The sequence below is a fragment of the Penicillium cinerascens genome, assembly GCF_028974065.1.
Source record: "Penicillium cinerascens strain IBT 15544 chromosome Unknown contig_16_segment0_segment0, whole genome shotgun sequence".
NCBI lineage: Eukaryota > Fungi > Ascomycota > Eurotiomycetes > Eurotiales > Aspergillaceae > Penicillium > Penicillium cinerascens.
The window spans coordinates 1,843,230-1,870,587 of NW_026695286.1; the positions used below are offsets into that span (position 1 = coordinate 1,843,230).

At 53.9% G+C, this 27,358-nt stretch overlaps 10 protein-coding genes across 10 annotated transcripts; 5 read left to right on the plus strand and 5 right to left on the minus strand.

Moving 5' to 3' along the window:
* Positions 1 to 198: 198 nt before the first annotated feature.
* N7498_000654 (prefoldin subunit 5) lies at positions 199 to 919 on the minus strand (the record flags this gene model as incomplete). Its single annotated transcript, XM_058447717.1, has 4 exons — positions 199 to 260; positions 318 to 435; positions 508 to 794; positions 877 to 919. 4 exons carry the CDS (start codon positions 917 to 919, stop codon positions 199 to 201), a joined length of 510 nt encoding a protein of 169 aa, XP_058313128.1.
* A 309-nt stretch (positions 920 to 1,228) lies between these two features.
* Positions 1,229 to 3,315, minus strand: N7498_000655 (putative proline--tRNA ligase AIM10; the record flags this gene model as incomplete). Its single annotated transcript, XM_058447718.1, has 5 exons — positions 1,229 to 2,604; positions 2,653 to 2,862; positions 2,916 to 3,050; positions 3,099 to 3,171; positions 3,229 to 3,315. 5 exons carry the CDS (start codon positions 3,313 to 3,315, stop codon positions 1,229 to 1,231), a joined length of 1,881 nt encoding a protein of 626 aa, XP_058313129.1.
* A 204-nt stretch (positions 3,316 to 3,519) lies between these two features.
* On the plus strand, positions 3,520 to 6,983 carry N7498_000656 (RNA-binding ribosome biosynthesis protein MAK21; the record flags this gene model as incomplete). The annotated part of the gene is made up of 3 exons (XM_058447719.1): positions 3,520 to 4,281; positions 4,337 to 5,442; positions 5,495 to 6,983. The coding sequence occupies 3 exons, from the start codon at positions 3,520 to 3,522 to the stop codon at positions 6,981 to 6,983; spliced, it is 3,357 nt and encodes a 1,118-aa protein (XP_058313130.1).
* Positions 6,984 to 8,861: 1,878 nt separating this feature from the next.
* Positions 8,862 to 10,555, plus strand: N7498_000657 (putative neutral amino acid permease; the record flags this gene model as incomplete). The annotated part of the gene is made up of 3 exons (XM_058447720.1): positions 8,862 to 9,119; positions 9,180 to 9,322; positions 9,370 to 10,555. The coding sequence occupies 3 exons, from the start codon at positions 8,862 to 8,864 to the stop codon at positions 10,553 to 10,555; spliced, it is 1,587 nt and encodes a 528-aa protein (XP_058313131.1).
* Positions 10,556 to 11,118: 563 nt separating this feature from the next.
* Positions 11,119 to 12,619, plus strand: N7498_000658 (glycine decarboxylase subunit T; the record flags this gene model as incomplete). Its single annotated transcript, XM_058447721.1, has 2 exons — positions 11,119 to 11,501; positions 11,566 to 12,619. 2 exons carry the CDS (start codon positions 11,119 to 11,121, stop codon positions 12,617 to 12,619), a joined length of 1,437 nt encoding a protein of 478 aa, XP_058313132.1.
* Positions 12,620 to 13,119: 500 nt separating this feature from the next.
* Positions 13,120 to 15,914, minus strand: N7498_000659 (glycoside hydrolase family 92 protein; the record flags this gene model as incomplete). The annotated part of the gene is made up of 6 exons (XM_058447722.1): positions 13,120 to 13,858; positions 13,912 to 14,461; positions 14,524 to 14,663; positions 14,714 to 15,036; positions 15,091 to 15,728; positions 15,782 to 15,914. Coding segments are annotated over 6 exons (2,523 nt in total), but the record flags the coding sequence as incomplete, so codon positions are not given.
* Positions 15,915 to 17,733: 1,819 nt separating this feature from the next.
* N7498_000660 (PaaI family thioesterase) lies at positions 17,734 to 18,783 on the plus strand (the record flags this gene model as incomplete). The annotated part of the gene is made up of 3 exons (XM_058447723.1): positions 17,734 to 17,872; positions 17,967 to 18,691; positions 18,748 to 18,783. 3 exons carry the CDS (start codon positions 17,734 to 17,736, stop codon positions 18,781 to 18,783), a joined length of 900 nt encoding a protein of 299 aa, XP_058313134.1.
* A 323-nt stretch (positions 18,784 to 19,106) lies between these two features.
* N7498_000661 (adenylyl-sulfate kinase) lies at positions 19,107 to 19,831 on the plus strand (the record flags this gene model as incomplete). The annotated part of the gene is made up of 2 exons (XM_058447724.1): positions 19,107 to 19,114; positions 19,204 to 19,831. 2 exons carry the CDS (start codon positions 19,107 to 19,109, stop codon positions 19,829 to 19,831), a joined length of 636 nt encoding a protein of 211 aa, XP_058313135.1.
* Positions 19,832 to 20,125: 294 nt separating this feature from the next.
* N7498_000662 (H(+)-transporting V1 sector ATPase subunit C) lies at positions 20,126 to 21,520 on the minus strand (the record flags this gene model as incomplete). The annotated part of the gene is made up of 5 exons (XM_058447725.1): positions 20,126 to 20,317; positions 20,371 to 20,863; positions 20,913 to 21,004; positions 21,069 to 21,163; positions 21,220 to 21,520. 5 exons carry the CDS (start codon positions 21,518 to 21,520, stop codon positions 20,126 to 20,128), a joined length of 1,173 nt encoding a protein of 390 aa, XP_058313136.1.
* Positions 21,521 to 22,190: 670 nt separating this feature from the next.
* Positions 22,191 to 25,549, minus strand: N7498_000663 (uncharacterized protein; the record flags this gene model as incomplete). Its single annotated transcript, XM_058447726.1, has 4 exons — positions 22,191 to 22,786; positions 22,844 to 24,832; positions 24,885 to 25,391; positions 25,441 to 25,549. The coding sequence occupies 4 exons, from the start codon at positions 25,547 to 25,549 to the stop codon at positions 22,191 to 22,193; spliced, it is 3,201 nt and encodes a 1,066-aa protein (XP_058313137.1).
* Between the last annotated feature and the right edge of the window lie 1,809 nt (positions 25,550 to 27,358).

A 27,358-nucleotide genomic window follows, 5' to 3' on the forward strand; every position in this document is an offset into this window, starting at 1 on the left:
GGGTATTTGGATGAGAAACGGGTAGTTGTGGGGAAGAAAGGTACGTAAAAGTGCAAGATCACTCGCGTTGCCGACATCTTAGCCGCGAGTTTAGTTTGTTGTTCGATGGAAAGTAATATGCTCCAGAATTTAAAAATAGAAGGTTCTTTTATTTTCAGGCTTCTCATAGCCATGTCCTCGTAAATAGTGTATCGGTATCTAACCTGCCGCAGCAGCCTGAGTCGGCGCACCTTCGCCGGCAAGCATCTTCTGTCTAAGGACTGCGAATAGTCAGTAAAAGGCACATGCAATAACTAGGGACTAGATGAACAACTCACCCTCCTCCACAACCCGCAACTGCGAGCTCTTATTCGAAACAACCTTCTCCAGCTCCTGCAAGTTGGAATCCAAGCCCTTGACCTTATCGTCATAGAAAGCAACAGCCTTGTCGTGTGTCTGCTCGGTATAGAAATCAGCATCCGATCCAATTCCCGTCTCGCATCCACTTCAATGCAACCGTCAACATACCTTCTCAACATAAAATCCCGTCCCCACATCGACAAGCACCTTCTCCCGATCCGTCAACCGACCCTTCACATACAGCGAGCTGGTCAAGGGAACCAGGATCTCATCACGGCCCTCGGTACCCTTCTCCTTGGATCCAGTCACGCCGTCGTTGATCGAGCGCACACAGTCGCGGAACTTGGACTGCGCCGCGCGCAGTTTGGCGTGTGAGGTGGTGAGGTGCTCCAGCTCTGTGGTGAGGCGGGTTTGGAGAGCGCGGAGCTGAGGGACGGAGAGCGTGGCCAGATTGACTTGATTATTTCATGAGTTAGTTGGGATTGCGATGGTAATTTGGTGGGCATTGCGGCATTGTTGGCGGGGTGAGGAACGTACCTGAGCCCGGGGGAGCTCCACCGGAGCTTGACGAGTCGGCCATTGTGGTGTTTTGTGGGAATGGAGGACCGTCGGGTAGAGGGTCAAGAGGTAGATTGACGTCGAGTCTGCAGGGACTCGCGGTATGGCGCAGGTGGGGTTGGTTTGAGCTTGGAAAAGTGTCGGGTGGAAGGGCGTGGCAGTTGTGCGAATAGTGCGGTGTCCCGCCAATTGACGGTGGAAGAAGAGTATGCACACGCACTTATTTTCTACGCTCCACAAACATCAGGAACTGAACTATGGAAATAGTTAGACGGGATAATAATGTACATGGCTCGACTATGCTAAATGTTACACGCGAATACTTACACTCTCACAGCTGCGAGAGAAGACCTTCGACAAACGAAGGTAACTGATCCAAAGACACGTCCTGGCACACGCCCAGACGTCGGCACTGGACTTCCAGTGTTTGCTTGTTCTTCCAGCCGTTGCCGACAACCACGATGACCGGGTACCCAATAAGATCTGCGTCGCCTAGTTTCCAGCCCATTCCCTTGTCACGGTCATCCAAGAGGGTGTCCACCGGCTTTGAGCTAGATGCGAGGTTATCATAGACCTGTTCAGCAACAGAGTCTAGACCCTTCCCAGCAACAACTAGAACCTCGTAGGGAGCAATTGCGCGAGGCCAGTTCAACCCGCTAGCATCTACTAAGCGGTTTGCCACAGCCGAGATCAAGCGGGAGACGCCAATTCCATGGCAGCCCATTTGCATCGGCACAATTTGCTCTTTCGTAGATTGTGTGTTAGATGCAGAAGATCCACTTAGCGCTGCGGGGCTGACAGATACAGAGGCATTGAGCACCTCACTATACCGTGTGCCCAAGTGGAAGGTGTGGCCAAGCTCGACAGCAGGGTTACTCGTCAAATGTCCATCCGTGCAGTTTGAGCATCGGTCTCCATCGTGGACGCGTACAAGGCTGAGCTTGTTCTCGGTACCAGGGAACCGGTCCAGCATCGAATACTCGATATCTGCAGCGGTGCAGCCAACTTCCTCCAGTAAATCACTTAGCGGTGGACGCTGGTAGACCCGTACTTGGGAGTCATAGAGATCCAAAACACGGGGCTTTTGCGTAGAAGCACCCGATTTGACATGTGCGGTCCACTTTACCAATGGATTCTCAACGCTCAAGTCGAGATCCACACTAGCTGCGGTAGCGATGGCCTTGACGGCGTGCGAATTGACCTGCCTTTCGACGGGCTCTGTTGCACCATTCTGCATGGAATACTTGGGGTACCAGCCCCGGAGAAGAGTACTTGCGTCATGTGAAATGGCCATCCACATGCCATTTGATATCGTTGCGCCCCCTTCTGCAGGCGCATCTTCTGTCTGGAAGCCCGGCGTAGTGCTCTGGCCAGCAGACTCGTGGAAGATGTGTGTCTTGCCATCTGCAAGCTCCTCGTTGTACACGTGATCACAATTTGAGCAACTTATTATGCGATCTTCGCCCTTGTTGCTGACGAAATGAAACTCGTGGCTGAGACTACCGCCCATGTTTCCAGAATCTGCGGCGGCAACAAGATAGGGAATCTTGAGCTCATCAAACAGCTGCGTGTAGGCATGTTTCACGGACTTGTAGGTCTTGAGTGCTTCCTCGACATTGTAATCAAACGTATAGAGGTCTTTCATGACAAATTCTCGGCCACGAAGAAGGCCTTGCCGCGGCCGCGGCTCATCGCGATACTTTCTCGCTGTAAATGGTCAGTGATGAATAGAAAAGCGGGCTGAATGTGGCTCACTGATTTGATACACCCGCAAAGGAAGACTCTTGTACGACGTTGTGAGACTTCCGACTAGTGTAGTGATTTCTTCTTCATGGGTAGGAGCGAGAAGAAAACGAGTGTCTTTACGATCGTGGAATCGAAAAACCTCGGAGCCCTCGGTGAGTCGCCCGGACTTCTCCCAGAGCTCCTGTGATGATATTGAGGACAGAGAGACCTTGGACGCGCCTGGGCAATCATTAGATTCTATGAAAGGAATATGATCGCATGTTCGATCTTACCCAATCCACGCATATACTTGTCAATAAGTCCCTCTAGCTTGTCTTGCACTCGCAGCCCCAGAGGAAGTAAATGGAAGACACCAGAATAGGCCTGGCGAAGGAATCCGCCTCGAACCAGGAGATCATTGGCATCCTCTGGTACTTGTTAGCGTTTGGTCAATCTCTCGATTGCAACGGGCGCACCATTATCCCCTGTCTTTTTAGCTTTACCAGCAGTGGGTATCCAGAAATTTGAAACTCGATTTCGACCATCAACCTGCGATCAATCAGCACCTGCAATGGAATTCATGTCAAGCTTTCCGGGGTCGCGTACATGAAGTCCGCAGCGCTGAATGCGAAGCCCCAGGGCCAGCCGCCTCCCCGAAGTGCGACCGGACACTGGACGCATCCCGGAGATCATCGAGGAGAAATTCTCACAAAGAAAATCTAAAGAATTGCTACAGGCAGATGTCGAATGCGAATCTCGAGAAATCGTCGCGGTCGCCCTTGGGATATTGCTTATCGCGTTGGTCCGAGCGTCTGATAACTGGCCCGCCGCAAAAGATTTCTCCGTCCAATTTTCTCTCCGCGCAAAAAACATACCTGCTTTCCAACAACGCCAACAATGGCCAAAGGGAAAGAAAAGCACTCCTCTGGCACTAATGAGGACCTCCAGAAGGGAGGTGCCTCCGCCACAGAATCCCAGCCTGCCGAAATCCCCCAGTTCGCAGACGGCGCCTTCGCTGGCCTACGACAGAAAATCGAGCAACGGTTGAACAATCAGAGCTCTGGTAAGGGAAAATCGAAGAAGGACAACAAGCCCCAGCCATCGATTGAGACGCCCAAGAAGGATGCCGCCCCCAAAACCGGCAAGAACCAAGGCTCTGCTCAAGGCAAGAAGCGGGATCGCAATGGTGAAGTGATTGCTCGGGAGGAGCAGAAGGGAGATAAGAAGAAGCAGGGTAAACCTGAGGGTGCCAAGAAAAGCAGCAACAACGATAAGCTGCGCGAGGAGATTTTGGCGCTGGGCGGCACCGAGGAAGATCTGGATCTTCTCGATGGTGTCGACTCGGAGTCCGAGGTCGAGGGTGCGCCATCTCAAGGGAAGAAAGGAGGCGACGAGGACTTGCGGAAGGAGCTTTCAAAAATGCTGGAGGCTTCCGGTCATGTCGTTCCCGACGATCTAGAGGACGATGAGGTTGAGGAGGAAGAAGCAGAGGCTGAAGCTGAAGCTGAAGTCGAGGAAGAGGAAGAGGACGAAATTGCACAGGCGGACAGTGAAGATGCCAGCGAGCCCGAGGAGTTTGACATTGAGGAAACAACTCAGGTCAAACCGACCAAGACGAAGGAACCCGAAATTGTCGTGCCCAAGGAATTTGCGAAGCTCGTAAGTCCTAACCTTATGCTATCTTGGCTGATTTATGCTAACCCCGGTTTCGCAGACCTGCCTTCCCCGGTCCGACTGGTATAACATCCCTCTTCCCCCGCTGAATAGCGCGAAGCAAATGAATGCCCTTCCTCGTCACTTGGTCGAGCGCATCCATGAAGTCGCCAACACCTTCCTCCAAGAAGAGACAGACCAGTATGCGGAAGCCCAGCAGGCCTCTGCCTCCTCGTCACACAAGTTCTATACGACCATCATGGCCTCCGGTACCCTGAGTGATAAGATCTCCGCTCTAACCCTCGCCGTGCAAGAGTCGCCGCTGCACAACACGCTCTCTCTGCAGAACCTCATTGGTCTCGGAAAGAAGCGTAGCCGTGCGCAAGCGGTTGAGGTGTTGCGTTCTTTGAAGGATATGTTTGCGCAGGGTACTCTGCTGCCCAGCGATCGGCGACTGAAGTCGTTTGCCAACCAGCCCGGTCTCGTTGCAGCATTCCAAGGCGCTGGTGGGCGATGGACAGAGCGGGACCCGCTTCCTGGTGGCTTGCAGAAGAGCCACCTGGTGGTCTGGGCCTTCGAGGACTACTTGAAAGAACAATTCTTCGAGATGCTTAAGATCCTGGAGATCTGGTGCAATGACGAGATCGAATTCTCTCGATCCCGTGCCGTCAGTTACGTGTACGAGCTCCTCAAAGAGAAGCCGGAGCAAGAAGCCAACCTGCTGCGTCTTCTTGTGAACAAGCTTGGAGACCCCGGCAAGAAAATTGCTTCTCGAGCTTCGTATCTGCTGTTACAGCTGGAGCAGCAACACCCGCTCATGAAGCCCCTCATCATCAAGGGCGTTGAGGAGCTGCTGTTCCGTCCCGGCCAGAGCCAGCATGCCAAATACTACGCCATCATTACTCTGAACCAGACGGTTCTCAGTACCAAGGAGCCAAAGGTTGCTGACCAATTGCTGGACATTTACTTCTCCCTCTTCGTTACCTTCTTGAAGCCCACCAAGCAGGCGGCCAAGGCCAAGCATGGCAAGGGCGCCAAGGGCAAGGGCAAGGGCAATGATGAGACCAAGGGCGAGGCCCAAACCGACGAGATGCGCGAGAAGTTGACTTCGGGTGTCTTGACTGGTGTCAACCGCGCTCACCCTTTCACTGACGCAGACTCCGACCGGTACGTGCTTACAACTATATTCAGCTATGTAATCTACTAACTTGCATTATAGCCTCACGAAGCACATCGACACGCTTTTCCACATTACGCACTCGTCAAACTTCAATACCAGCATTCAGGCTCTGATGCTGATCCAGCAGCTTACTGCCTCGCACCAGATTGCCAGCGACCGCTTCTACCGGACTCTGTACGAGTCCCTTCTGGACCCTCGCGTTGCTACCTCCTCGAAGCAGTCACTCTACCTGAACCTCCTATTCAAGGCTCTCAAGAACGACTTGAACATCCGCCGGGTGAAAGCATTCGTCAAGCGCATTGTCCAGGTGCTCGGAATGCACCAGCCATCTTTCGTTTGCGGTGTTTTCTACCTGATCCGTGAGCTCGAGAAGACCTTTACTGGCCTTTCTTCTCTGTTCGATCAGCCCGAGGATAACGAGAGCGATGGTGAAGAGGTCTTCCGAGATGTTCCCGATGAGGATGACGAGGAGCAGCCGCAGCCAACACCGGTCGCGGCCAAGAAGCAGAGCAACGGATACGATCCTCGTAAGCGCGACCCGGAGCACAGCAATGCCGACAAGACCTGTCTCTGGGAATTGCTCCCTTACACTTCTCACTTCCATCCCTCCGTGTCCGTCAATGCCGCGAATCTACTCGAGCACCGGCCCATGAGTGGCAAGCCCGACCTGACTATCCACACGCTCACTCACTTCCTGGACCGCTTCGTGTACCGCACCCCCAAGGCTGGCGCTGCTTCTCGCGGTGCCTCGATCATGCAGCCCCTGGCCGGTGGCGATGTTGCCGACCGACTAGTAGAGGCCAACAAGTCGGCGCCGCATGCCGTGCCACTGAACTCGGAGAACTTCTGGAAGAAGAAGGCCGCGGATGTGGCCGCGGAGGACGTCTTCTTCCACCAGTACTTCAACCGCGTTAACAAGGACAAGGTCAAAGCCAAGAAGGGCAAGAGTGCCGTTGACCCCGTTGAACGCGACGAGGAGGATATCGATGATATCGATGGTATCAGCGAGGACGAGGATGAGATCTGGAAGGCGCTAGTCGACTCTAAGCCAGATCTGGAGGCCGACGACGAGAGCGACGATGACCTCGATCTGGACGATCTGGAGTCTGCCTACTCCGATGAGGAGGGTGAAGGCGAGGCGGCCGGTGACGATGAGGTCATCTTCAACGACGAGTCCGACGTGCCATCCGACGAAGAGATGGAGGAGGCCGACTTTGACGGATTCGACGACGAGGAGGCCGCACCTGCTCCCGCGAAGAAGGGCAAGAAGTCCGCCAAGAAGGAAGAGCCCGAGGATGACGAGGACGTCTTCGACATGGACGTCTCCGACGACGAGGCCTTCCTCGACAGCGATGACGATCTGCCGTCGGACATGGAGCTGGGTGGCGTGGAGTTGCCTCCGGCCGAGACGGCGCCGTCGGCATCGGCTTCGGAGCGCAAGAAGCGCCGCAAGCTCAAGCACCTGCCGACATTTGCCTCTGCGGACGATTACGCGGCGCTGTTGGGCGACGAGGACGAAGGCATGTAGAGGGAGTTATCTTGTATTGTTTCTATTTCTATTCCATGTCTGGACATACACTTTGGTATTGTTGCAGGAGTTCGGACGAAAGTATCCCCGTGTATTATTGTCACATATCAAAAGCGGCATCAAGAACCAATCCCATGTGTTACTCGAAACCGCAATCTTAACGCGGGTCTAGCCGATCACTGTCGTACTGGGTAAGAGGCCATCTCGCAACAACAGAGCAACCCGGCGCAGGAACGGATTCTAGAACAGAGACGCCGTCACGCAGTCACGCAGTCACTTTTCCGACGAATAAATAAAGTATTCGGAGGCGTTCTAGGCGCCGTTGATTGCTGAGTAGGGCAGAAAAGATAGAGAAAGTGGGTGGTTCCCGCATGAGGCCATCGGGGAGGAGGAGCACGCAAGAGCGGGAGGCTCGATAGCGGGCGGAACACTAAATTGGGCGTCCGCGATTAATACCGTCACGTAGTATCGCCGTGGGATCTTTTTGTTTATTGATTCGAGTCGATGACTTTACATTGGATTCTAGAATTCCCCAAATGCATTGAATACATAAAATACCGAAGAAAACCGTGAGCATACTGCCAGAATGCCTCGCAGGGCGACGAACTCGGCAACACGTGGCCCGGGTATTCGCATTACCGAGTTTCGAGTTTCGTATTTCGAATTTCGAGTCTGATGAATTCAACCGAAACTGGCTAATCTCGCATCAGATTACTGCGAACTCTGTTCATCGATACACTAATCAGAGCTTACGCACTGGTCCTAGATACAGAGTCCAAGCCCCCCAAGCCCCCCAAGCCCCCGAGCATATTACGACCCTCAGATGCTCCCCCGGGCCCCATCGTGGCCACCGCATTCGGCTAGGGACTGGTAGCGGTCAAATCAGGGCAAGGGAAAAATCACGGCGTGCAGCCATCCATGTTTTCGGGGGTGGCTGATGCATGGGTTCCGATCCTCCACGCCCACTGATTAGCCACCGGCCGCTTGCGGGGCTCTGGTGGGGTCCGCATCCGGCAGGTCGTAGCTTCATGGGAGATGGGATCCGATCCTGTCGAGTTCGCTGCCTCTCCCCGATGAGGTGTGGTAAGGTGCTCGTGTGTAGGTAATTTCGGAGTCGCCGCTCCTTATCTATGCACCGGTGCACAGACGGTATTCCCTACTCCGTATCTCAACCCCGAACCCAGGATCAGGGCAAAGCACGCTGTCAGGGCGGGCATAGCGCCTCTCCCGAACGCCCTGGGAACGTCGTGGATACCCCGATACCCCCATTTCGGCGACCTCTCGTCACGTCATGCCACCTACGTAGAGGCTCCAATGATGAGATCGACAGGTTTTTTCCATTTGGAACCCAGGGCGCGAGAGTGGGGAATCCGCATAACCTGCGCGGAACCATAATTACGGCGCTTTCGATCGTCAACGCTGCGATCGTAGTGGACCTCCCTCGCCGCTGGTATCCTGTATACCATTTAGGATACCTAGGATACCATCGTCCCTTGGCCTTCTTTTTTCCGCTTTTCTTTTTTTCTGAACCGGTTTCCTTTTCTTTCGGTTCTCTTTTCCTCTTCCTTTCAACACTCTCGCACCCCCTCTGCGCCAACTCTACTGGGAGCTCGCTGCCCCGGATCTTCGTTGTAGATCCCGTGCCCTAATCGCCCGCAGCCTCGCCTTGTACCAGAGCCCCCAGCGACCACGCAAAACCCCCCGCGACAAGAAAAAAGAAATCGATAATCTCGACTTCGATTGCCCCAAGCCCAGCAGCCCCGGTTGTATGGAAGTATCGCCCCATATCTGCAGTTTTATGTATTCGAAGGTCACCAACGCCTCTCTCGACTCCGCCGAGTACCGTCAAGCACGGTTCTCCCGCTCCTTAAGATTAAAATGGCTCGGCCTAACGACGCAGCACTTGCTGCTGGCCCCTGGGACCATGATCGCACCGCCGATATGAGCGACCTCAGCGACAAGAGTGATAAGCTGGAGGAACCCAAGCTCAAGGACTTCGATGCCGAGGGCCAGCGCCGTCTGTCGCATCACCATGTCACGGCGGTCGACTCCTCCTCGACGACTGAGAGTATCGGTCGCCAGATCGAAATGGAGTCGGAAAATACCATCAAGTATCGCACTTGCAGTTGGCAAAAGGTAGATTTCATTTTGCCCTTGGTACTTTGAATTGGGTGGGGACTAATCGTTGTTGTATAGACTGCGGCTCTGCTTTTCTCCGAGTACATTTGTCTGGCTATCATGTCCTTCCCCTGGTCGTACTCCGTGCTGGGTCTCGTTCCCGGTCTAATTCTGACCTGTTCCGTGGCCGGTGTGGTGCTTTACACTTCCTTGACTATCTGGTATGTCCTTTTCTGACTCGTCGACGATCGCGCTAATTCGGTGATAGGCGGTTCTGTCTGCGACACCCCGAGGTCCGCGATGTGTGTGATATCGGCCAATATCTGTTCTGGGACTCCAAGATCGCGTGGTGGGCAACCGCCGTCATGTTCCTGTTGAACAACACCTTCATTCAGGGCCTGCACTGTGTGGTCGGCTCGGAGTATCTCAACACCATGTCCAACGGAGCAGTCTGCACAGTCGTCTTTTCGCTGATCATTGCGATGGTTTCCTTCCTCTGCTCCCTCCCGCGCACATTCAACACCCTGGCCAAGATCGCCACTTTCTCGGCCTTCTTCACCTTTGTTTCCGTCATGATGGCGACCATCTTCGTCGCCATTGAGCCTCACCCGGCCGGATACCCTGGCAAAGGCGAGCCGACTTTCCGCACGATCCCTCTTCCCGGCACGACGTTCGTCACGGGACTCAATGCCTTCCTGAACATCAGCTACACGTTCATCGGCCAGATTACCCTGCCCAGTTTCATTGCCGAGATGAAAGAGCCGCGCGACTTCTGGAAGTCTGTCACCGTTGTTACCATTGCCGAGGTCATCGTCTTCGGCCTGGTCGGCTCTATCATCTACGTATACACCGGCAATGAGTACATGAGCTCCTCGCCCGCATTTGCCAACATGTCCGACGAGCTATTCAAGAAGGTTTCGTTCTCCTTCATGATTCCGACAATCATCTTCCTCGGAGTTCTGTATGCCTCCGTCTCCGCCCGCTTCATCTTCTTCCGCCTGTTCGAGGGAACCCGCCACAAGGGCAACAACACCGTCGTCGGTTGGGCCGCCTGGGTCGGAATCCTTGCCTGTCTGTGGGTTTCTGCCTGGGTTATTGCCGAAGTGATTCCCTTCTTCTCGAGTCTGCTGTCGATTATGAGCTCCTTGTTTGATTCCTTCTTTGGTTTCATTTTCTGGGGTGTTGCTTATATCCGCATGCGCTCGGCCGACCACGGCCCTTACTTTTTCATGGAGCGTGGCATTCGGGGCTGGTTGGGTTTCATCTTCAACGTCAGCTTGATCTTCATAGGTATTTTCTTCTTGGGTCCCGGTACCTACGTGAGTTTGATCTTCTCCCTTCGGTCTTTCCGCTCTTTTACTTACATTCTGCAGGCATCTATCATGTCCGTCGTTGAAATGTACCGTGAGGGTACTGTCGGCGGCGTCTTCACTTGTGCCAGTAATGCGCTGTAAACGTTGCGCGCTGTCTTTTTTCTTTTTTTTTTGCATCTCCTTTTCACATACTATATTTGGTCATTTTGACCGCCGGTAAATATCGGCTGTGGAGAGGTTTCATGACGTGATGACCGAGACAGGCGGCCAGTTACTTTGGTTTTTGGATTCGCGTGATATTCTGCAAGTGGTTTTCTTTGTTGGATATTTGTTCTGGGATATCACCGTGTTCATGTTTTATACTTTTGCGGGGACGGGGATGTTGGGACTTACTCTTTTCCGCGCCGCTCCAGCATGTCGTGCACATAATCCGCGGTGCCAAATTGGATCCGGATGATCAGCGGGGCTCTTTGATGCTCTCGCCTGCTGTCATTCCAGCCACAAATTACTTCCTGCATCTTTCCCTCGTAGGGTAAGCTGTCTCAATGCGGAATTGACTTTCCCCGCCGAGGTCACCCTATCAGCACGTGACTTTTCCGCTGTGGTTCTCCGACGGCGGAGTAGACACAACTTCTCACGGCCTTTTTCTTCCTCTTCCCTCGCTTCTTCACTTGTCAATCAAATTCCCCTTTTGTTGAATCGTCATGGCCAGCGCTCGTACTTTCCGAAAGGGTGTCGACCTCGTCGCCGCCAGGTCTTCTGCTCTGCACGCTCCCCGCGCTTCTATCGGCTCCACACTGCTGCGGCGGGAGCTCTCCTCCGCCGTGCGGGCAGCTCCCCGGACTCCCAGCGCCAGACTCACCGCGCGCGTGGCGGTTCCTCAGGTCAAGACCCAGGCTGTGCGTTATGCCTCGAGCTCCAGTGAGCCCCTGGCCAAAACGCAGCTGTATGACCTGCACGAGGCGCACGGCGCTAAGATGGTGCCCTTTGCCGGATACTCTATGCCGCTGCAGTATGCCGACCTGAGCCATGTGGAAAGCCACATGTGGACTCGTGAGAAGGCCAGTCTGTTCGATGTGAGCCATATGTAAGTTCAATTCCTCTTCAGGCTTCCAATTAAAACCACAGGAGGCTAATCCAGTTCTATACAGGGTTCAGCACCACCTTAGCGGACCTGGCGCCATGAATCTGTTGATGAAGGTCACTCCCTCCTCGCTGGATAAGCTTGCCCCCAACACCTCCACCCTGTCCTGCCTTCTAGAAGTTGGCACCGGCGGCATCGTCGACGACACCGTCATCACCCGCCGCGGCGAAGATAGCTTCTACTTCGTCACCAATGCCGGCCGCCGCACCGAGGACCTGGCCTTCCTGCAAGCCGAGATCGAAGCCTACCGCGCCGAGCACGGCGCCGACAGCATCAAGTGGGACATCCTTGAGGACCGCGCGCTGGTCGCGCTGCAGGGTCCCAAGGCCGCTTCCGTCCTGCAGCCTCTCATCAACGCCTCCTCAGCCGCCTCCACCGACCTGAGCACCCTCTACTTCGGCAACTGCCGCGAGCTCTACCTCACCCTGCCCGACGGCAGCGCCACCCCCCACCCCCTCCTGATCTCTCGAACCGGCTACACCGGTGAAGACGGCTTCGAGATCTCCATCCCGACCTCCGGTGCCCCCAACCTGCCGGAGCAGGTCGTCAACCTCTTCCTAACTGACAAGGACACCGTCCGCCTCGCCGGTCTCGCTGCCCGCGACTCCCTCCGCCTCGAAGCCGGCATGTGTCTCTACGGCCATGACATCTCAACCGCGCAGACTCCCCCCGACGCCGCTCTGGGCTGGGTCGTCGGCCGTGACCGCCGTGACCCCGCGACCGCCAACTTCAACGGCGCCTCTGTCATCCTCTCCCAGCTCGCCAGCCCCAAGTCTCTCACTCAGCGCCGCATCGGTCTCTCCGTGGAGAAGGGCCCGCCTGCCCGTGAGGGTGCAGTCGTCGTCGACCTAGCCGACCCGGCTAACCCCGTTCAAGTCGGCGTCGTCACCTCCGGTCTTCCTAGCCCTTCGCTCGGCGGCCAGAACATCGCCATGGCGTATGTGAAGAACGGGCTGCACAAGAAGGGTACTCAGCTTGGAGTGCAGGTGCGCAAGAAGGTTCTCAAGGCCAGTGTTGTCGGTATGCCTTGGGTTGAGAGCAAGTTCCACCGTCCTTCTTAGGCTGGACCTGTGTCTCTTTGTGTTTTCGTCTGGTATTTTCATGGTGTGATGTGATTTACGTCGGTTGCCCTGTACATAAATATCTTTTTTTGCGACCTGGCATGTTTCTTTATGATTGTTCTACTTCAACAGGTAGTATAGAGCGAAAAGCAATTCCACATTTGCTCAACTCCAACGGTATCAGCACCTACATAACTAGCCATGTATGAAGCAGTAATCTCCCGAATTGGGACTGGTCACTTTTGCCTAGGCACGCCTCAAACGGAAGCAGCAGCAGCTGGAGGTCAGAATCACCAGTAGGAAAAATCCCCTAATCGTAAGTCGGTATCCTTAGCCATTTTAGGGCTCAGCCATTGTTAATCGTTAATGAAAGGTTGTATGTATATATCTTTCGTGTACAAGGTACGTCGTATATAAATCTTAGAAATTTGATGCATTAATTACATGCATTGTGTTCCAGCTACTAATCCAGAGTGGAAGAAATGGTAATACTACCAACCCTTCTGCCAGTGAGACTGCTTCGCGAACCGAGCATGGTAACCAGCGCTTCTCCCATTTCCAACGTAGTGCTGAGCGCCCGCGGCCAGAGGAGCAGGCTGCTCTAGGTCCACCAAAGCATCGTCCATTCCACGGGCCAGGATATCAGAGGAGTCAGACAGAGAAGGCGGTAGATCCCCAGGCTTAGTGCCCCACGCACTCTCATGACTGCCAAGAACCAGAACCAGATCCTTACCCTCAGTGAAGAAATCGTGGGACAACCAGTTCTTTGTGTACGGCCGGCCGTTCAATGTTGCAGACTGGATGAAGCCAGTGCCACCGGTGTTGTTGAGGGAGTTGAACTTGTCCCAGTTGATCACACGCACGGTGGCGGTCTTGCCGGTGAGGGGTGAGACGATGCTGACGGACTCGAAATAAGGCACGGTGATGAGATAGACGCTTTGGCCTGGGTTGGGGAAAAGACCCATCATTGACATGGCGACGAAAGAACCCATCGCGCCGGAGTCATCGTTGCCGGGTAGACCTGCGGGGGTTGGAGCGAAGTATTCGGGGATGTAAGTGCGAACCCGAGCGGTGGATTTGGCTGGGCGGCCGGCGTAGTGGTATTGGAAGACTGTTAGGAAGGCGGGCTCGTTACCAATGTAGGTGATCTTCTGATCGTGGAGGTAGTCGAGGCGTCTGACGAAGCTGGAAGGCCCTCCGAGAATGGAGATGAGAGCGGCCATGTCGTGGGGTACGAAGCTGCAACGAAGGTATTAGCGTATGGATAACGCAGGGAATGGAGGACGGCATACAATTGATACTCCCAGATGCTTGACTCGAAAGTCTCGGCTGCGTTGTTTTGAAGGGAACAGATACTTCCACTGGTATCAATGTTCGAGCATTTGAGAGGATCCTGATACCCCCAGGTTCCGTTGAGGTACTTGGGCTGGAAGAATCCAGTGAACCCAGTATTAGTGCCATTCATATATGATTCCTGGTCCTTTCGGAATAGATTTTTCCAGTATCGTGACTCCTCTTCATATCGCGCAGTATCGGCAGTTTTGTTCATCCGAGAAGCAATTTGGGAAATAGCAAAGTTGTTGTAGGCATATTCGAGAGTGCGTGAGATACTGCGAGTCATAGTTCCGAAGCCGATATAGTCAAAATCTTCAACTGGGACATAGTTGAGTTTCTTCCAGCTTTGCAGGCCGCCACGGCCCTCATTAGACCAGTCAAAGGGCTCCACGTCTGCATCTTTCTGGACGGCTGCGTACCCTGCGTCCCAGTCAATACCCTCCCTGATGCCTTTGACGTAGGCATCAGCAAAGACATTGTCAGCGTTCGATCCACCTTGCGTGTAACCTGAGTGGAAGGCAATTAATTGGGGGTTTCATCCTCATTGGTGATAAGGAAGAATTGCGCACCTTTGCACAGCGACATGCGGCAGTCAGGCAGCCACCCAAGATGACGCTGAGTATCAATCAGAGAGCGTATCATCTGAGCCGCTGATCTAGGGTCGAAGATTATCAGGAAGGGAAATTGCGAACGGAACAAATCCCAGATACTGGCGATGATCAGCAAGAGCCTATAATGTCCAGCAAGCTCGAGACAAACCAGTAGAAAGAATCGAAATACGGCTCTGAGCTCGTCCACAGCGGGTTCTCGCCAGTGTAGTTCTGGGGATTAATCATTGTCCGGTAGATACCACTGTAGAAGTTGGTGAGGACAGACGGCTTGACACCGTTGCGCGAGACACGGATCGGACGCATTTTCTCGGTCCATTGCGCGACTGCAGCTTTGCGGATGGATTCAAAATCAAAGTTGGCAATCTCCGATTCAGCATTGGAACAAGCCTGCTCGGGGCTGATGAAACTCAACCCAACACGAGCTTGGATGACACCATCTGCGGGAGTTTTGAAACGGACAAAACCACCGCCCTATACCGGTCAGCTTACAAAGAAAGTGAAAATGAGGGATCCGGCGTTACTCACCGGCAGGGGATAGCCATTAATGCTGCGCGAGATCTTCAAGTCGTGAACACCAGTACTAGCTCGAGCATCAACAAAGATACCGCTGTCGCGCAACGAGGCAGAGCTATGGAAGTCGGCGCAAAAGTGAAGGTCGTATTCTCCACTGCCAAAGCTAGGCAAAAACTTGGCACTGCCCATCATGCGCCCGTTAGACTCGTTGATCGAGATCGTCGCATTATTTTGGCGCGAGTCGGATAGATCCGAGAGATCCAACAGAATCAGCGGGTTGCTGCCAGGGGGAAATTGGAAGCGGAAAAGCGAAGTATGCTGAGCAGTAGTCATATCAACACGTACGCCAGAAGCTAGCGTCAGAGCAAAGTAGCCCGGGCTGGACTCGACAGAATCAGGCATATACTTCGTCTTCCGCGACTTCTTCGGAAAAACACAACCATCCACATCATCGCCGGCGCATTGCGCATATGGAAAGAGAGGGAAATTCCCGAGCGAGGGATTTCCGCCAGTGCCAGAATCATGCATGCTCGAGAAGCCAGTCACATTACTGCCATCATAGGCGAAACCGCCCTGGTTGTTCTCGGAATCGGTATCGGCAACAGCCTTGGCCATGCCATACGGCAGAGACGCACCCGCGAAGACATTGCCTGTAATCGGAGTTAACGTTGATGAGCACGAGGCGACGTGGAATTCTCCATACCTCCGTTGGCGCTGCCGATCAGCGGATCTATATACTGCAATACATCATAGTCCCCCGGCGGCGCGGGGAGCGCGGCATCAACCAGCGCTCGCCTACTGGCGAGAACGAGCGGCAAAAGCAAATGGCGTAACATGATCGCCGGGCGTGAAGAAAACCATCGCGAGAAAATCGGGATTCAGTCTGGTATTTAGATTCCCCGGCCCCTGCGGGCGCGACGTGCCTGTCCGGTCCGGCATGCGTCCATTGCCCCCTGTCGATCTTCACCCCGCGTCGCTGCGTTGCATCGTGCGCTCATAAAAACTACTAGTGCGGTTAGTCCTTTTGCAATTTGCAACGTTAGGTAGTCCAGTCTCGTGTGATGGTGTGAAGCAGAGGTCGCATGATTGAGGGGTCGTCCATACATATCTGGGCCAATTTGCTCGGGCCTTTGGTGGCGAAGGCTAAATCGTGATCACTCGGTGCATTGCAGAAAGTAATTGCCCGATAAAGGGGATCCGCAATGATCTATGGCAATGCGCGCAAGTTCGATAACCATGGAGTTGGAGGTAGTTGGATGGGAGGGGTTGCCGACAGGATTGTAGCACTATTCCCGAGTCGGTTCAAATATCCCTTCATTGCAGCGTACATGCATCCTGCATTACCAAGCCACTGTCTCATATCTGGCCCTTTCTTTTACTCTTCTACTTGAAGGTCGTCGTACGGGGATATGCTATTCAACGTGACTGGGAAATGTTTGTGTTATGAGATGTCAGCATCGAATTTACGTGAATTTAGGATACTCGCTCTCTAATGTCCTCTTTCAATGACATTAGATCCGAAAGTAAACAAGCTAAACTGAGTAACCTCGTGTCCTCTGTAAGTCTAATTAGAGGGATGGCGTTGATTCAGTGTTATCAACGTACATGAACTGTCACCGATGGTCAACTATATTCATTCAGACCTCGGGAGAACAATGTCTCGTCAGCTACATACTTAATCCGTGGTTGTTCAGTTTTATAGCTGCACCTTTTGACGACTGAAGAACCCTTCCTTTCTCGAACTACTCAAAGATAGTCTTCCTTTGAGCAGAATCGCAATTCCTTGTCATTTCCTTGAGATACGGTTCCGGTGTGCTTCTTCCGGGCCAGGCACGCCCGGAAGATTTGAAGGTCTTTGACATTCCTCGTCAAAAGCCTCGCCCTCACATAAATTCCAAGGCTGAGGAGTAGAATGTATAGAAAATGATGGATACATGAGAAGTCCTCTTTTTCTCTTGTCAGAAAAATGTGGAGACATTCTCTGGGCGCTAGTTTACAGTGGCAAAAGGGTAAGAAGTCAACCAGTCAACCAAGGCGCCTAACAAGACCCCAGTGAAGAAAGCTGTCAAGAAACTCCAGAAATTTGGAACCGAGGCAGCCTTTCACGGCCAAAACAAACCACAGGACGCAACGGGGAAACTCCCTCTCTTCGATAGCTGGAGCCCTCCCGCCCTTGATCGGAGTCTACGCAATAGAGGTCGTGGATGGCAAACCCTATTTCCAGGACTGCCGGGCCGTGGACCTCAAAAGGCTCGGCAACAAATTGCCCAAGGATCTCAACGGGAGGGAGTCGGACTGGTTCGGGTTCCTAGCGATGGTGTTGATGCCGTGGCTGATCATGCAGTTCTCGGATTCCGCGGAACTCAGTTGATCGGGAAGATCCCATCGGAATGTGGCCGATAGATCGATGGATTAACTGGCCAACCTCGGCTGCATCTACGTGGTCGACAAGCCGGGTCGCCCTCAACCAACACCGTCTCCAAGTCGGCAGTAAAACCGGCGCGGATGATCGAGCGTTGGTAGTTGGTTATTCTTAGATGTGAAAACGGGCCGAGGTAACTCTTCCCGTTTGACTCGGAGCATCCACTCTTCAACCACTTGCCTTCCCAACAGTTCGCCTTCGAGACTCGCGGAGTTCGGTCTTAGTCTTGGAAAATGCTCCGACCGACTTTTTCTCTCGTTTCCGACCTCACTCCCCGTCTCAATCCCACTCCTTTACGGCTTCTTTCACGTACTCCCCGATCAGGGTCTCCTTTCATTCACCCCCGGCGAACTCCCCGACTCTACTCTACCGGTAAGCCATGGACCACCCCTCGGTCCTCGACACCTTGCTGTCCTCGACATCGATCCCGAAGAATGCGCCGTATCTAACGCGTCGGTAATCGCAGAATCAAACCCTTCCGTTCACCCGCCTCCCCCTCCGCGGTCGCGCCTCCGCCGCATCGCAGGCTTCACCTCAATCGCAGTCCTCGCGTTTACCCTAGGCCTTGTCTACCAAACCCAGCTCACCGTCTCACGAATCATGTCCGCCGCAGTTTTAACCGACGAGGAGACCCTCTCCGCATACATGCCCGCAGACGCGCGGGCCGCGGAGATCGAGCAACACCTCCGCAACCACCCCGAAGCCGAGAAGCTGCGTGCCAACCCGGACTTCAAGGAAGCGCGCCCGCACCTTAAGATCCCCGAGACTCTGCGCCCGCGCAGTCTGACAGCGGGTACATTGTCAGGACCTAACAAGATTGTCGTGCCGCCGCTGGTCTTCAGCGAGAAGGGTGGCAAGAGCATGGTCTCGCTCATGTACCTGGGCTCGGATATGTGCGGCCACATTGGTATCATCCACGGGGGTTTGCTGGCTACATTGCTGGACGAGGGTCTGGCGCGTTGCTGTTTCCCCGCGCTGCCGAATAAGGTCGGCGTTACAGCCAACTTGAATATTGATTATCGCGCTCCGGCTATGGCGGACTCCTACGTCGCTCTCCGGGCCGAGACCGTCAGGGTGGAGGGTCGGAAGGCGTGGGTCGAGGGGCGCATCGAGACTCTCCCGGAGGACGGTAAGGAGCCCGTGGTGCTGGTTGAGGCCAAGGCCTTGTTTATCGAGCCCAGGCAGGCTGCTGTAAGTGAAATTAATGTGTTCTGGCAAATGGCGACGTGGCTAATCGAATTTTCCAGGCAATGTCAAACTTGTACCGTGGCGTGACGGAGTGAAAATCTCTTACGTTCCTGGTTCCTGGTTCCTGGCGAATGGGAATCTTATTTTTTATACTGTTTAGATGGGATGTACATTTCCCCGGCCTCTGTAATAGCCTAGACATAGCACCAATTGCATTTCCTGTGTTCTACATACCCGGTTTGCTAGCAGAGTAGAGTAGCCTCGTATAGAGTTAAGGTGAAACCGCTATACGAACGGGCCGCCAAGAAACGCAGACCCCGCGATCAGCGCTCGTTTCCGCTCTTACGCGGCCCATTTCACTGTCTCTTTGCCCCTCCTTCCTGCTCCTTTTCCATCTCCTCACACACACACCGTCAAAATGGCCACGTATGTCCAATTGAGCCCTCACATTCCTCCCCTTGCATGAGAACGGTCGCGAAGACTCAAGAAAGACACAATGACTAACCCCGCAGCAGCAACATCACCTTCCACGCACCCGCCCTGACCAAGACCGAGCGCAGCACCCTGCGCAACCAGCAGGGTCTGACGATCTGGCTGACCGGTCTCTCCGCCTCTGGCAAGTCCACTATTGCCGTCGAACTCGAGCGCCAGCTGCTGCACGACCGCGGCGTGCACGCCTACCGTCTGGACGGCGACAACATCCGCTTCGGCCTGAACAAGGACCTTGGCTTCAGCGAAGCCGACCGCAACGAGAACATCCGCCGCATCGCAGAGGTCGCCAAGCTGTTCGCCGACTCGTGCTCCATCGCCATTACCTCGTTCATCTCGCCATACCGCAAGGACCGCGACACTGCCCGCAAGCTGCACGAGATCCCCCCTCCCGGCGAGAACACCGGTCTCCCCTTCGTTGAGGTGCACGTTGATGTCCCCGTTGAGGTTGCCGAGCAGCGTGACCCTAAGGGTCTGTACAAGAAGGCTCGTGAGGGTATTATCAAGGAGTTCACCGGTATCTCGGCTCCCTACGAGGCGCCTGAGAAGCCCGAGGTCTACCTTAAGAACGTGGATCTGCCTATCAAGGATGCCGTTAAGCAGATTATTGCTTACCTTGACTCCCAGGGCTACCTGCCTGCTAAGAAGGAGTAAAGAGTTTATGGTTTTGATGTGAAATGGAAAATGTCGTTGTATAGCGGTGTAGATCTGAAGATGAGTTTTGTGTCTTGATTACACGCAGACAAGGCGCTGTATATATCCGGATAAATATAGATCGCTTTGATATTGGGCACCTTCTTGAGTATAAGACGAGGAATAGAGTGTATTCAGTAGAAACCACCTGGGCAAGGAACGATGTTCAACAAAATCCAATGTTAGTTTGTGATCGATGTTCCCTGGGCTTGGTATATATGTACGCAAAGTCGTGCAAACTACCCCAGCAACGTCTTAGTTGAATTCGAATTCGTAGAACACGTACGGTGTGTACTCCACACTTCCCTCGCCACCAGCGTGCATTTCACTAGGGTCATCGCGCTTGACACGACCCTTCTTGTCACGACCAAAGGCATTACCGGCCAAGTAGGAGTACTTATCCTCAAGGTTCTTCTTAGCGCGGTCCGCTTGCTTGGTAGTGGGAGCCTGCAATAAATCAGTTAGCAACATAATGCAAGTCCCCATAGGATGAAACATACCCGGATCAAGGCACAGACAAAGTCCAAAGGCAACCCATACCGCAGCACCGTTTCAACAAACACGCGCAAGACCAGGACATGAATCCAGACCATTACAGCCTCACTCCAAGCCGTCCGACCCAGACGTAGCGTCTCACCCCAAAGCTTACGCTCATCGCCACCAACACGCTCAACCTCTTTCGCTTCCTCCTCCTTACCACCCTCAACGTACTTGAAATCGCGCGGGATCCACTTCTGCTCGCGGGCCTTGTGCACGAACTCCGCGCTGTGCTTCTTGAACGTCGTCACGGCGTACAGCGAAAATTCGCTGTCCTCGGCGACCAATTGGGCTGAGCGGGGGACTACCATCGGCGCGACGGTTTCGTAGGTCTTGAGGAAGTCCTTTACTTGCTGCGACGGGACGGCGACGAGGTGTGTTTCGATAAACTCGGAGTCTTGGACGATGGAGCGGGGGTCCACGATTGAGACGAGCGATTTTGTAGAGAGGTTTCCCCTATACAGTGTCAGTTGGTATTGTATCGCGGAGTAGGAGGGGTACACACGTTTGTTTCCGTTGCAGGGTCGCCAGCGTGTTCTTAACCTGGTTATATTGCGAGTACTTGAAACGGATATCATTGTCGATACTGGCACCCTCCTGTTTAAAGCCATCAGCAATTCCATCCTCTAGCAATTCATCACGGTGTTTGATGAGAACCCACCTTCTGCAGAAGATCAATCAACTCCGAGAGCGACTTGTCCGCACGGTATTTGACCTTATTCCACTGGAAGGTGCGGAGATACTGATCAACCGGCTCTGCAAAGCGTCAGAACACACATCCCATCTCGACTGACCGTAGCGGGGAAGCATACTATCATTGACGACCTTCATGCGCTCAATCTGCGCCTCGTCTCCCTCGAGGATATTCTTCAACGCATCGCCGACCTTGCCAACGACAGTCTGGCACTGGCCTTCGAGCTTGGCCAGCTCGTCAGCCTGCTGGACGAGCGCATCTAGTGTGCCGATCTTGAACTCGGGGATCGGGAAGGAGGCCACGGAGCCATTGTCGGGGGAGACTGTGGTGGATACGGCCTCGAGGGCGTCGTCGCGGTGGTGCGAGGGGACGATGGAGGAGGGCAGGGAGAGGAGGAGGTATTGGCTTGGCTTGGACATGATGTATGACAAGGAGCCCTGGAGGCGGGCAGACGTGAGGTGGTCAATTAAGCGGAGCTCGGGAGCTGAGACGATGTCGTAGGCGGTCGGCGATGATTGGCGCGGGACACTAACAATACACGTCTAGAACTGGAACTACACCGAAGTACATTATGGTCGACTATTGACATTAGGGCTGTAGAAATTAAACGTTATCATAATCTAACGTATCGGAGACAAGCGCACTCATTCTACACAGGTCGTTAGTCGACCGCGGTGAAGATGCATAACGCTAGAGACTCGATCCAATGCTCGCTCAACACAGGAAACTCAAACAAGAAACAAACAGCCATCCATACAGAAAAGAAATATTTTGATCCCCACTGGACACCGGCAAGGCGCTGGTGAGCGAGAGCGCAGGGATCCGAGGGAATGACTAGCTTCGAACCTGCGGAATATGTAGGGAGAATCAGCGACAAAGGGGGAAATGACGACGTGACAGGGTATCTGTATCGAGCTTGCAGCGCTGATCGTGATAAGAGGGTAGAGGAGAGGGCATGAGAAGAGGGAAGAACGCAGGACAAATGACCACAGAAAAGGGTTGGTATCTGTACAAGTAGAGCGCCGAACAGGAAGGTTAAAAATAGATAGCAGAAAATAAAAAGGATGAACTGCCGTATTGAGGCCGAGTCTAGCCTTGCATGCCCATGAAAATATCCTGACAGTTCTCCACCAGGAACTTGAGGACGTCGTTCTTTTTCTGCACGTCCGTCATCTCGCGGGCCAAGCTCTCAGGCCGCATGATGGTCGGAGCGAACACGACTGCGACATTTTGGCTAGTCATTAGGTTCTCATCCTGACGTTCAACAACACGCTTGAGGTGGAAAATAAGGAATTCAAGGACATCGCGATGCACACGTGGCAATTCTCCCAGGTTCCTCTGAAGAAGCTCCACCCGCCCCGACACGCTGGGGACTTGTGCAGAATCGATGATTGTCTCGTAGACTTCGAAAGTAATTAAAGGAGTAGGAAGCTTGCGGAAATACTGCTTCAGAGCAGAAGTGACGGCGTGAATATCGAGGTCGGGATCCGAAATGTCATAATCGAACGGCGAGCGCTCGAAGCCGTCACGAATACCCTGGATCGCCGAGGCGGCACCTGACTTGCGGTAGATACCTTCCATATCCATGCCGCGAAGTTCAACTTCTTGGATACATCGGGTGACGATGGCTGGAATAATACTCTTCTCGTGTTCCATACGGGCCTCGAGTTCGGTACCAAATAGTCCTAACGGAATGGTCAGTTGGTTGCGGCCTGAGGGAGCACAGTAAATGAAAGACTTACCACCGCCTGCAGCTTCAGCCAATGCCGGCACACTGTCGGCCTGCGACATCTTGCCTCCCTGCTTGTTCCTCTGATTTCCAAAGAACCCGAAGCCCTGGCGACTTGGGTCTTGAGTCTGCGAACGGGGCAGACCACCGCCAGCCTCGGTTTCGCTGGACATGAAGGCTCCCTTGAGACCCTTCACACCCTTTGCGACGTTCTGACCACCCTTCTTCCAGTTGAACTTGCGAGGCTGTCCCTTGCGGATGCTGACAACCTGAGGCCCAGGGACAACGGTGGCCGTGGCTGTGGTAGTTTCGGAATCGTCCGCGATGTGAGCATGGGAGATCGACGGCGGGAAGTCGTGGGCTGTAGATCTCAAGGTCTCCACGGATGACATGGACTTCTCCTTGTGCTGAGCGATTCCAAGGCCATTTGTACCACGCTGGCCATCCGAGCTGGCCTTGTACAGTTCCTGTATCTGGTGCACCAATTGGTTGTTCAGCTCGGCCAATTGGGCATTCTTCGATGACAATTGTTCGAATTCCTGGAACGTCTTCTCCTTCTGATTGGTCATGTTAGCAACCTCCGCGGACAGATCATTGCGCTGCTGAATGAGCTCCTCAATTTGAGGCGCATAGGACTCCTTCAGCTTCTGAATAGATTCCGCAAGCTCTCGCAAGACATGATTGGAAAGCTTTCCAAGATCCAGGGGTCCACCAGCTGCACCACGCTTCTCTGCCTCCAGATGTTTGGTGAGCACGGTGAGCTCTCGCAAAACAATCTCTCTCTTCGCATCGAGCACAACCATTGTAGAACGTTTTTCGGAGAGCTCGGTGTTGACCTGCTTAACATCCACGGTGGCACGAAGAGTACCTTCCATTTCTGCCATACGCTGGCGTTCTTTGCGCAGTTCAGCGCGAAGCCAAGCAATCTCCTCAGCTTGAGATATACTGGCAGTGGGACTGGCAATGTCCGTGCCCGTGATGCTTCCAGGAGATCTGGGGGTTTTGCCTTCTTTTCCAGTTCGAATACTTTTCTCGCTATAGCTTCGGCCGTGGCGCACGGAGCTTGACATACGTCGTAAGAAAGAATCGCTAGTCTGGCCATCATCACTCATAAGACGAGCCAAGTCCTCATCGGCAGAGAACTCACTACCACCCTTGTACTGCGGGATGGACGGTGAGTGTGCGCGATCTCGTGTATCGAGAGACGTGAGATGCTGCCTCGGCTGCTCGAAACCAGTGTCGGGCAGCCTGGGAGAGCCTCCGTAGACGGAGGAACTTGGCGATGTGCCAATATCTTTCCGTGGGATCGAATGGAGCTTGCTCTCAAGCGAGTCGCCTCGCTTTGGTGGGTAGGAAGACTGCTGAGAACGTGAAGACTCCACAGAACCATGCTCGTGAAGTCGGTGCAGTTCGTTTGAAGGGCGTGGGTGGACCGATGTGACACTCTCCAGTGGCCTCGATCGTGTGATATCGTTGGCAGTCTCCTTGGACCTGCTACTTTCGGGACTGGTCGCACCCGAGAAGGCGCTTGTTTCCCTCAGTGCCAATGGCAGATCAGACCTAGAACTGCGGGCTGATTCGGTCTTTCCAAGCCTGGACTCAACACCAGGCGCGAATGGCTTGGTCGGTCCATTGCTGTCCATATCACGTCGGTAAGAGTCCGCGTCGCCACGTTCGTATCCTTTCTCTTGGTATGCAATGTGCGGGGAGGGATTCTCGGACGAAGTACGAGACGGAGGTTCCATGGAATAATCCCGGCCGTCACGAGAGGTTCGGAGTGAGGAATCGCCAGACGGGGCCTGGTTGAAGTACTCGCGAGGGTCCTGAATGATTTGTGATTGCCTGTGCGAAGACGATCGCTGGCTTTCAGAAGGATCAAAAGCGAGAGGAATCAAGAATTCCCCACCCCCGTCAGCTTCATTGTTATTATTGCTGCTGTTGTCACGTTGTGAACCCATATGACGGCTGCTTCGGTAGGTACTAGAAGGAAGAAGAAGATTGTCTGGAAATCACGGTCAGTCTTTAATTACGTGAATGGGTCGCGACTTCCTTACCTGCGGCGGGCTGTCGTGAAGGAGAGCTTTCCGAACGGTCTGCAGAACCATCCGGCCCAGCTATCTGAATATCGGCGGCCTCCGTGTACGCCTCACTTGGAGACTCCTCGATAGACATGGTTTCCTCCATACTCGGGGGCAACGACGGCAGAGATTTGTCTAGTTTTGCCCCCGGCCTGCGGGCCGCAGCAGTTGCCTTTTTCTTCCGTCGTCGTTGCATCAAGGACTCATGACAGTCCATACAGAATATTCCCTGCGACGTGCGCGCATAGCGTAGATTCTCGATTTTTCTCTTGCAGTTTCGACACCGGAAGCACTGTGCGCAGAACGCCTGGTCACCGGTCAAAATAGCCAAGTCCTCGATCTTATTGCCGCACGAGTTGCAGCTGTAGGTGCATGAACTGCAAATCAGGGAACCGTCGCCGAGCAGTAGGAGGTGGGCATCGGAGTCTAAGAGACAATTGCAAGTGCTGCACCGGAAACAGTCGATATGCCATCTCTGTCCAGCTTTCGAGGGGTTAGCACAGGTACATCGTGACCAGTGTGAGGAACTTACAGAGCTCGAAAGCTTTCCCTTCCTCCAGGATCTCCCCACAACCCATACACGGGTAAGGAATGTCCTCCTGCTCCATAGGAGACTCCGGGTGTAGAGCCGGGGACTCCATTGTGAAACCTCAAGTAGATCACCTCCTCGTCACGGTATCCGTTGAGCGGCGGGGAAGCAAGCGCGCTCCGCAAATCAGAAAAGTTGTAAGCGATTCAAAGTCGCGCGAAGGAGTACACGAGTTGCGCGGACATGCGTTTGCGATTCAGTAGAGACAGAGCGACACCAGGTTGCGGCAGAGCCGTGGATGGTTGGGCGGGATCGGAGAGGGGATGCGACAAGGGGGGCAGAAAGAAAGACGAAAGTGGCTGATGCAGGACTGCTGAGGCATTAGCCAACACAAGAAATCACCATTTGGTTTAAGCGTAAGACAAGCCCTGGTGTCCCAAGCCACGGACAGCTGGCCTGAGGGCTGAGGGCTTAATGGTACCGGATGAAATAACCGGAGAGGGTAGTCTCATAGTAGAAAGGAATGCCACATACCAGACTGCTCCAGTTCACAGTACTACAGGGTGTTACAGGGTGTTTCAGGTAGATAGGCGCGGGTGTTGTGACAAGCGCTCCAGGCGAGTAAACTGGGGAGCTTGCCCCTCGCGGGCGATTGTTTGGAGGGACGATTTGGAGATGGTCGAGAAGAAATCGAAAATTGGCGGCAATGTAGATGGAATTGATCGTGAAGTCGAACGGTGCGAAAAAAAGAAAAGAAGAAGAAGAACTAAAAAAAAAGAAATGAGGTGTCGTGAGGTAGGGGGGTGGAGGGGAGGAGGAAAGGAGGCCGAGATGAAGTGGCAGCCAAGTGTGGAACGGGAAAGTCACTACACTTTTCGACTTTCGACGTGCGATTCACCCTTCATTTACTTTCTCTTTCTCGCATCACACACTTTCACCCACTTTGGTCCTACAGCCTACGTGGATACTCCGACCTGACGCCCAGAACATGCGGGCCGCACTGCTGCCCATGAGCACGGTGGGCCCAATCAGATCTTCACTGCCCCTTGGGTTGTTTCAATTACGACAGACGATCCCTGGGATTATCTGTGGAGTGTGCACAATGCCTCTACAATTCCTGTGAGGACCTGAAGTCCACGGCATTTCAACTCCTGGTCTATGTCACGAGAAAAAAGAATGCCGGGCCCCATCGGCGCCCATGGAACGGCTCGTCTGTCTCAAACAGCGGCTCGCGACCCGTTCGTCATTCGCGGAGGCTGCAACAGCCTCCCCCTCCCCCTGAAAGTGACATTTGGTCTCTCGTGGTCAGCACTGATCAGCCGTCACCTACCTTACTGAAGATCGCGGGAGTTCGGACCCCGCGCTACCTGCTTTGGCTTGCTCTGACTTGCTTTGACCTGCTTTAACCTACTCGGCCAAAGAGATGCCCACAGAATACGACCCCGGAAAGCCAACTCAGCTCAGGCCGCGTTGTTTCAACACCCTGAAACGCCTGTCGTATCACGTGGATCCGGTGTCTCTGGTCTAGAAACCATCCCGGGTGCTTGGCTTGTGGTACGTGACCCCTGCACGTTGCAAGTTGCTGAGATCTCCAGATCGGAACCCACTCGAGGTTCGTCGGCGACCGAATCAGCCCAGGAACGCTGGACCATATTCTTCTGGCCTTTTTCTTGAATGCTCTTCTAGCTCCATGGTATATACTCCTAATGCGCCCCGCCTAGGTTCTCCGATGTTTCAAGCACTTCCAGCTCCAGAACCTTCCCTGGAAGCTGCAGCCAATAACCTGGCCTGGTCTTTGCGTCGAGCGACTCGGCCAGACATCAGAAGAGAGAGATTATAGATGCCACCCTCCCGTTTGGTTGTGGAGCCTTGTTTCATGGCCTTGTTCGAAGAGTGAAGTGTAGATCTTCGGCTGAGCAGC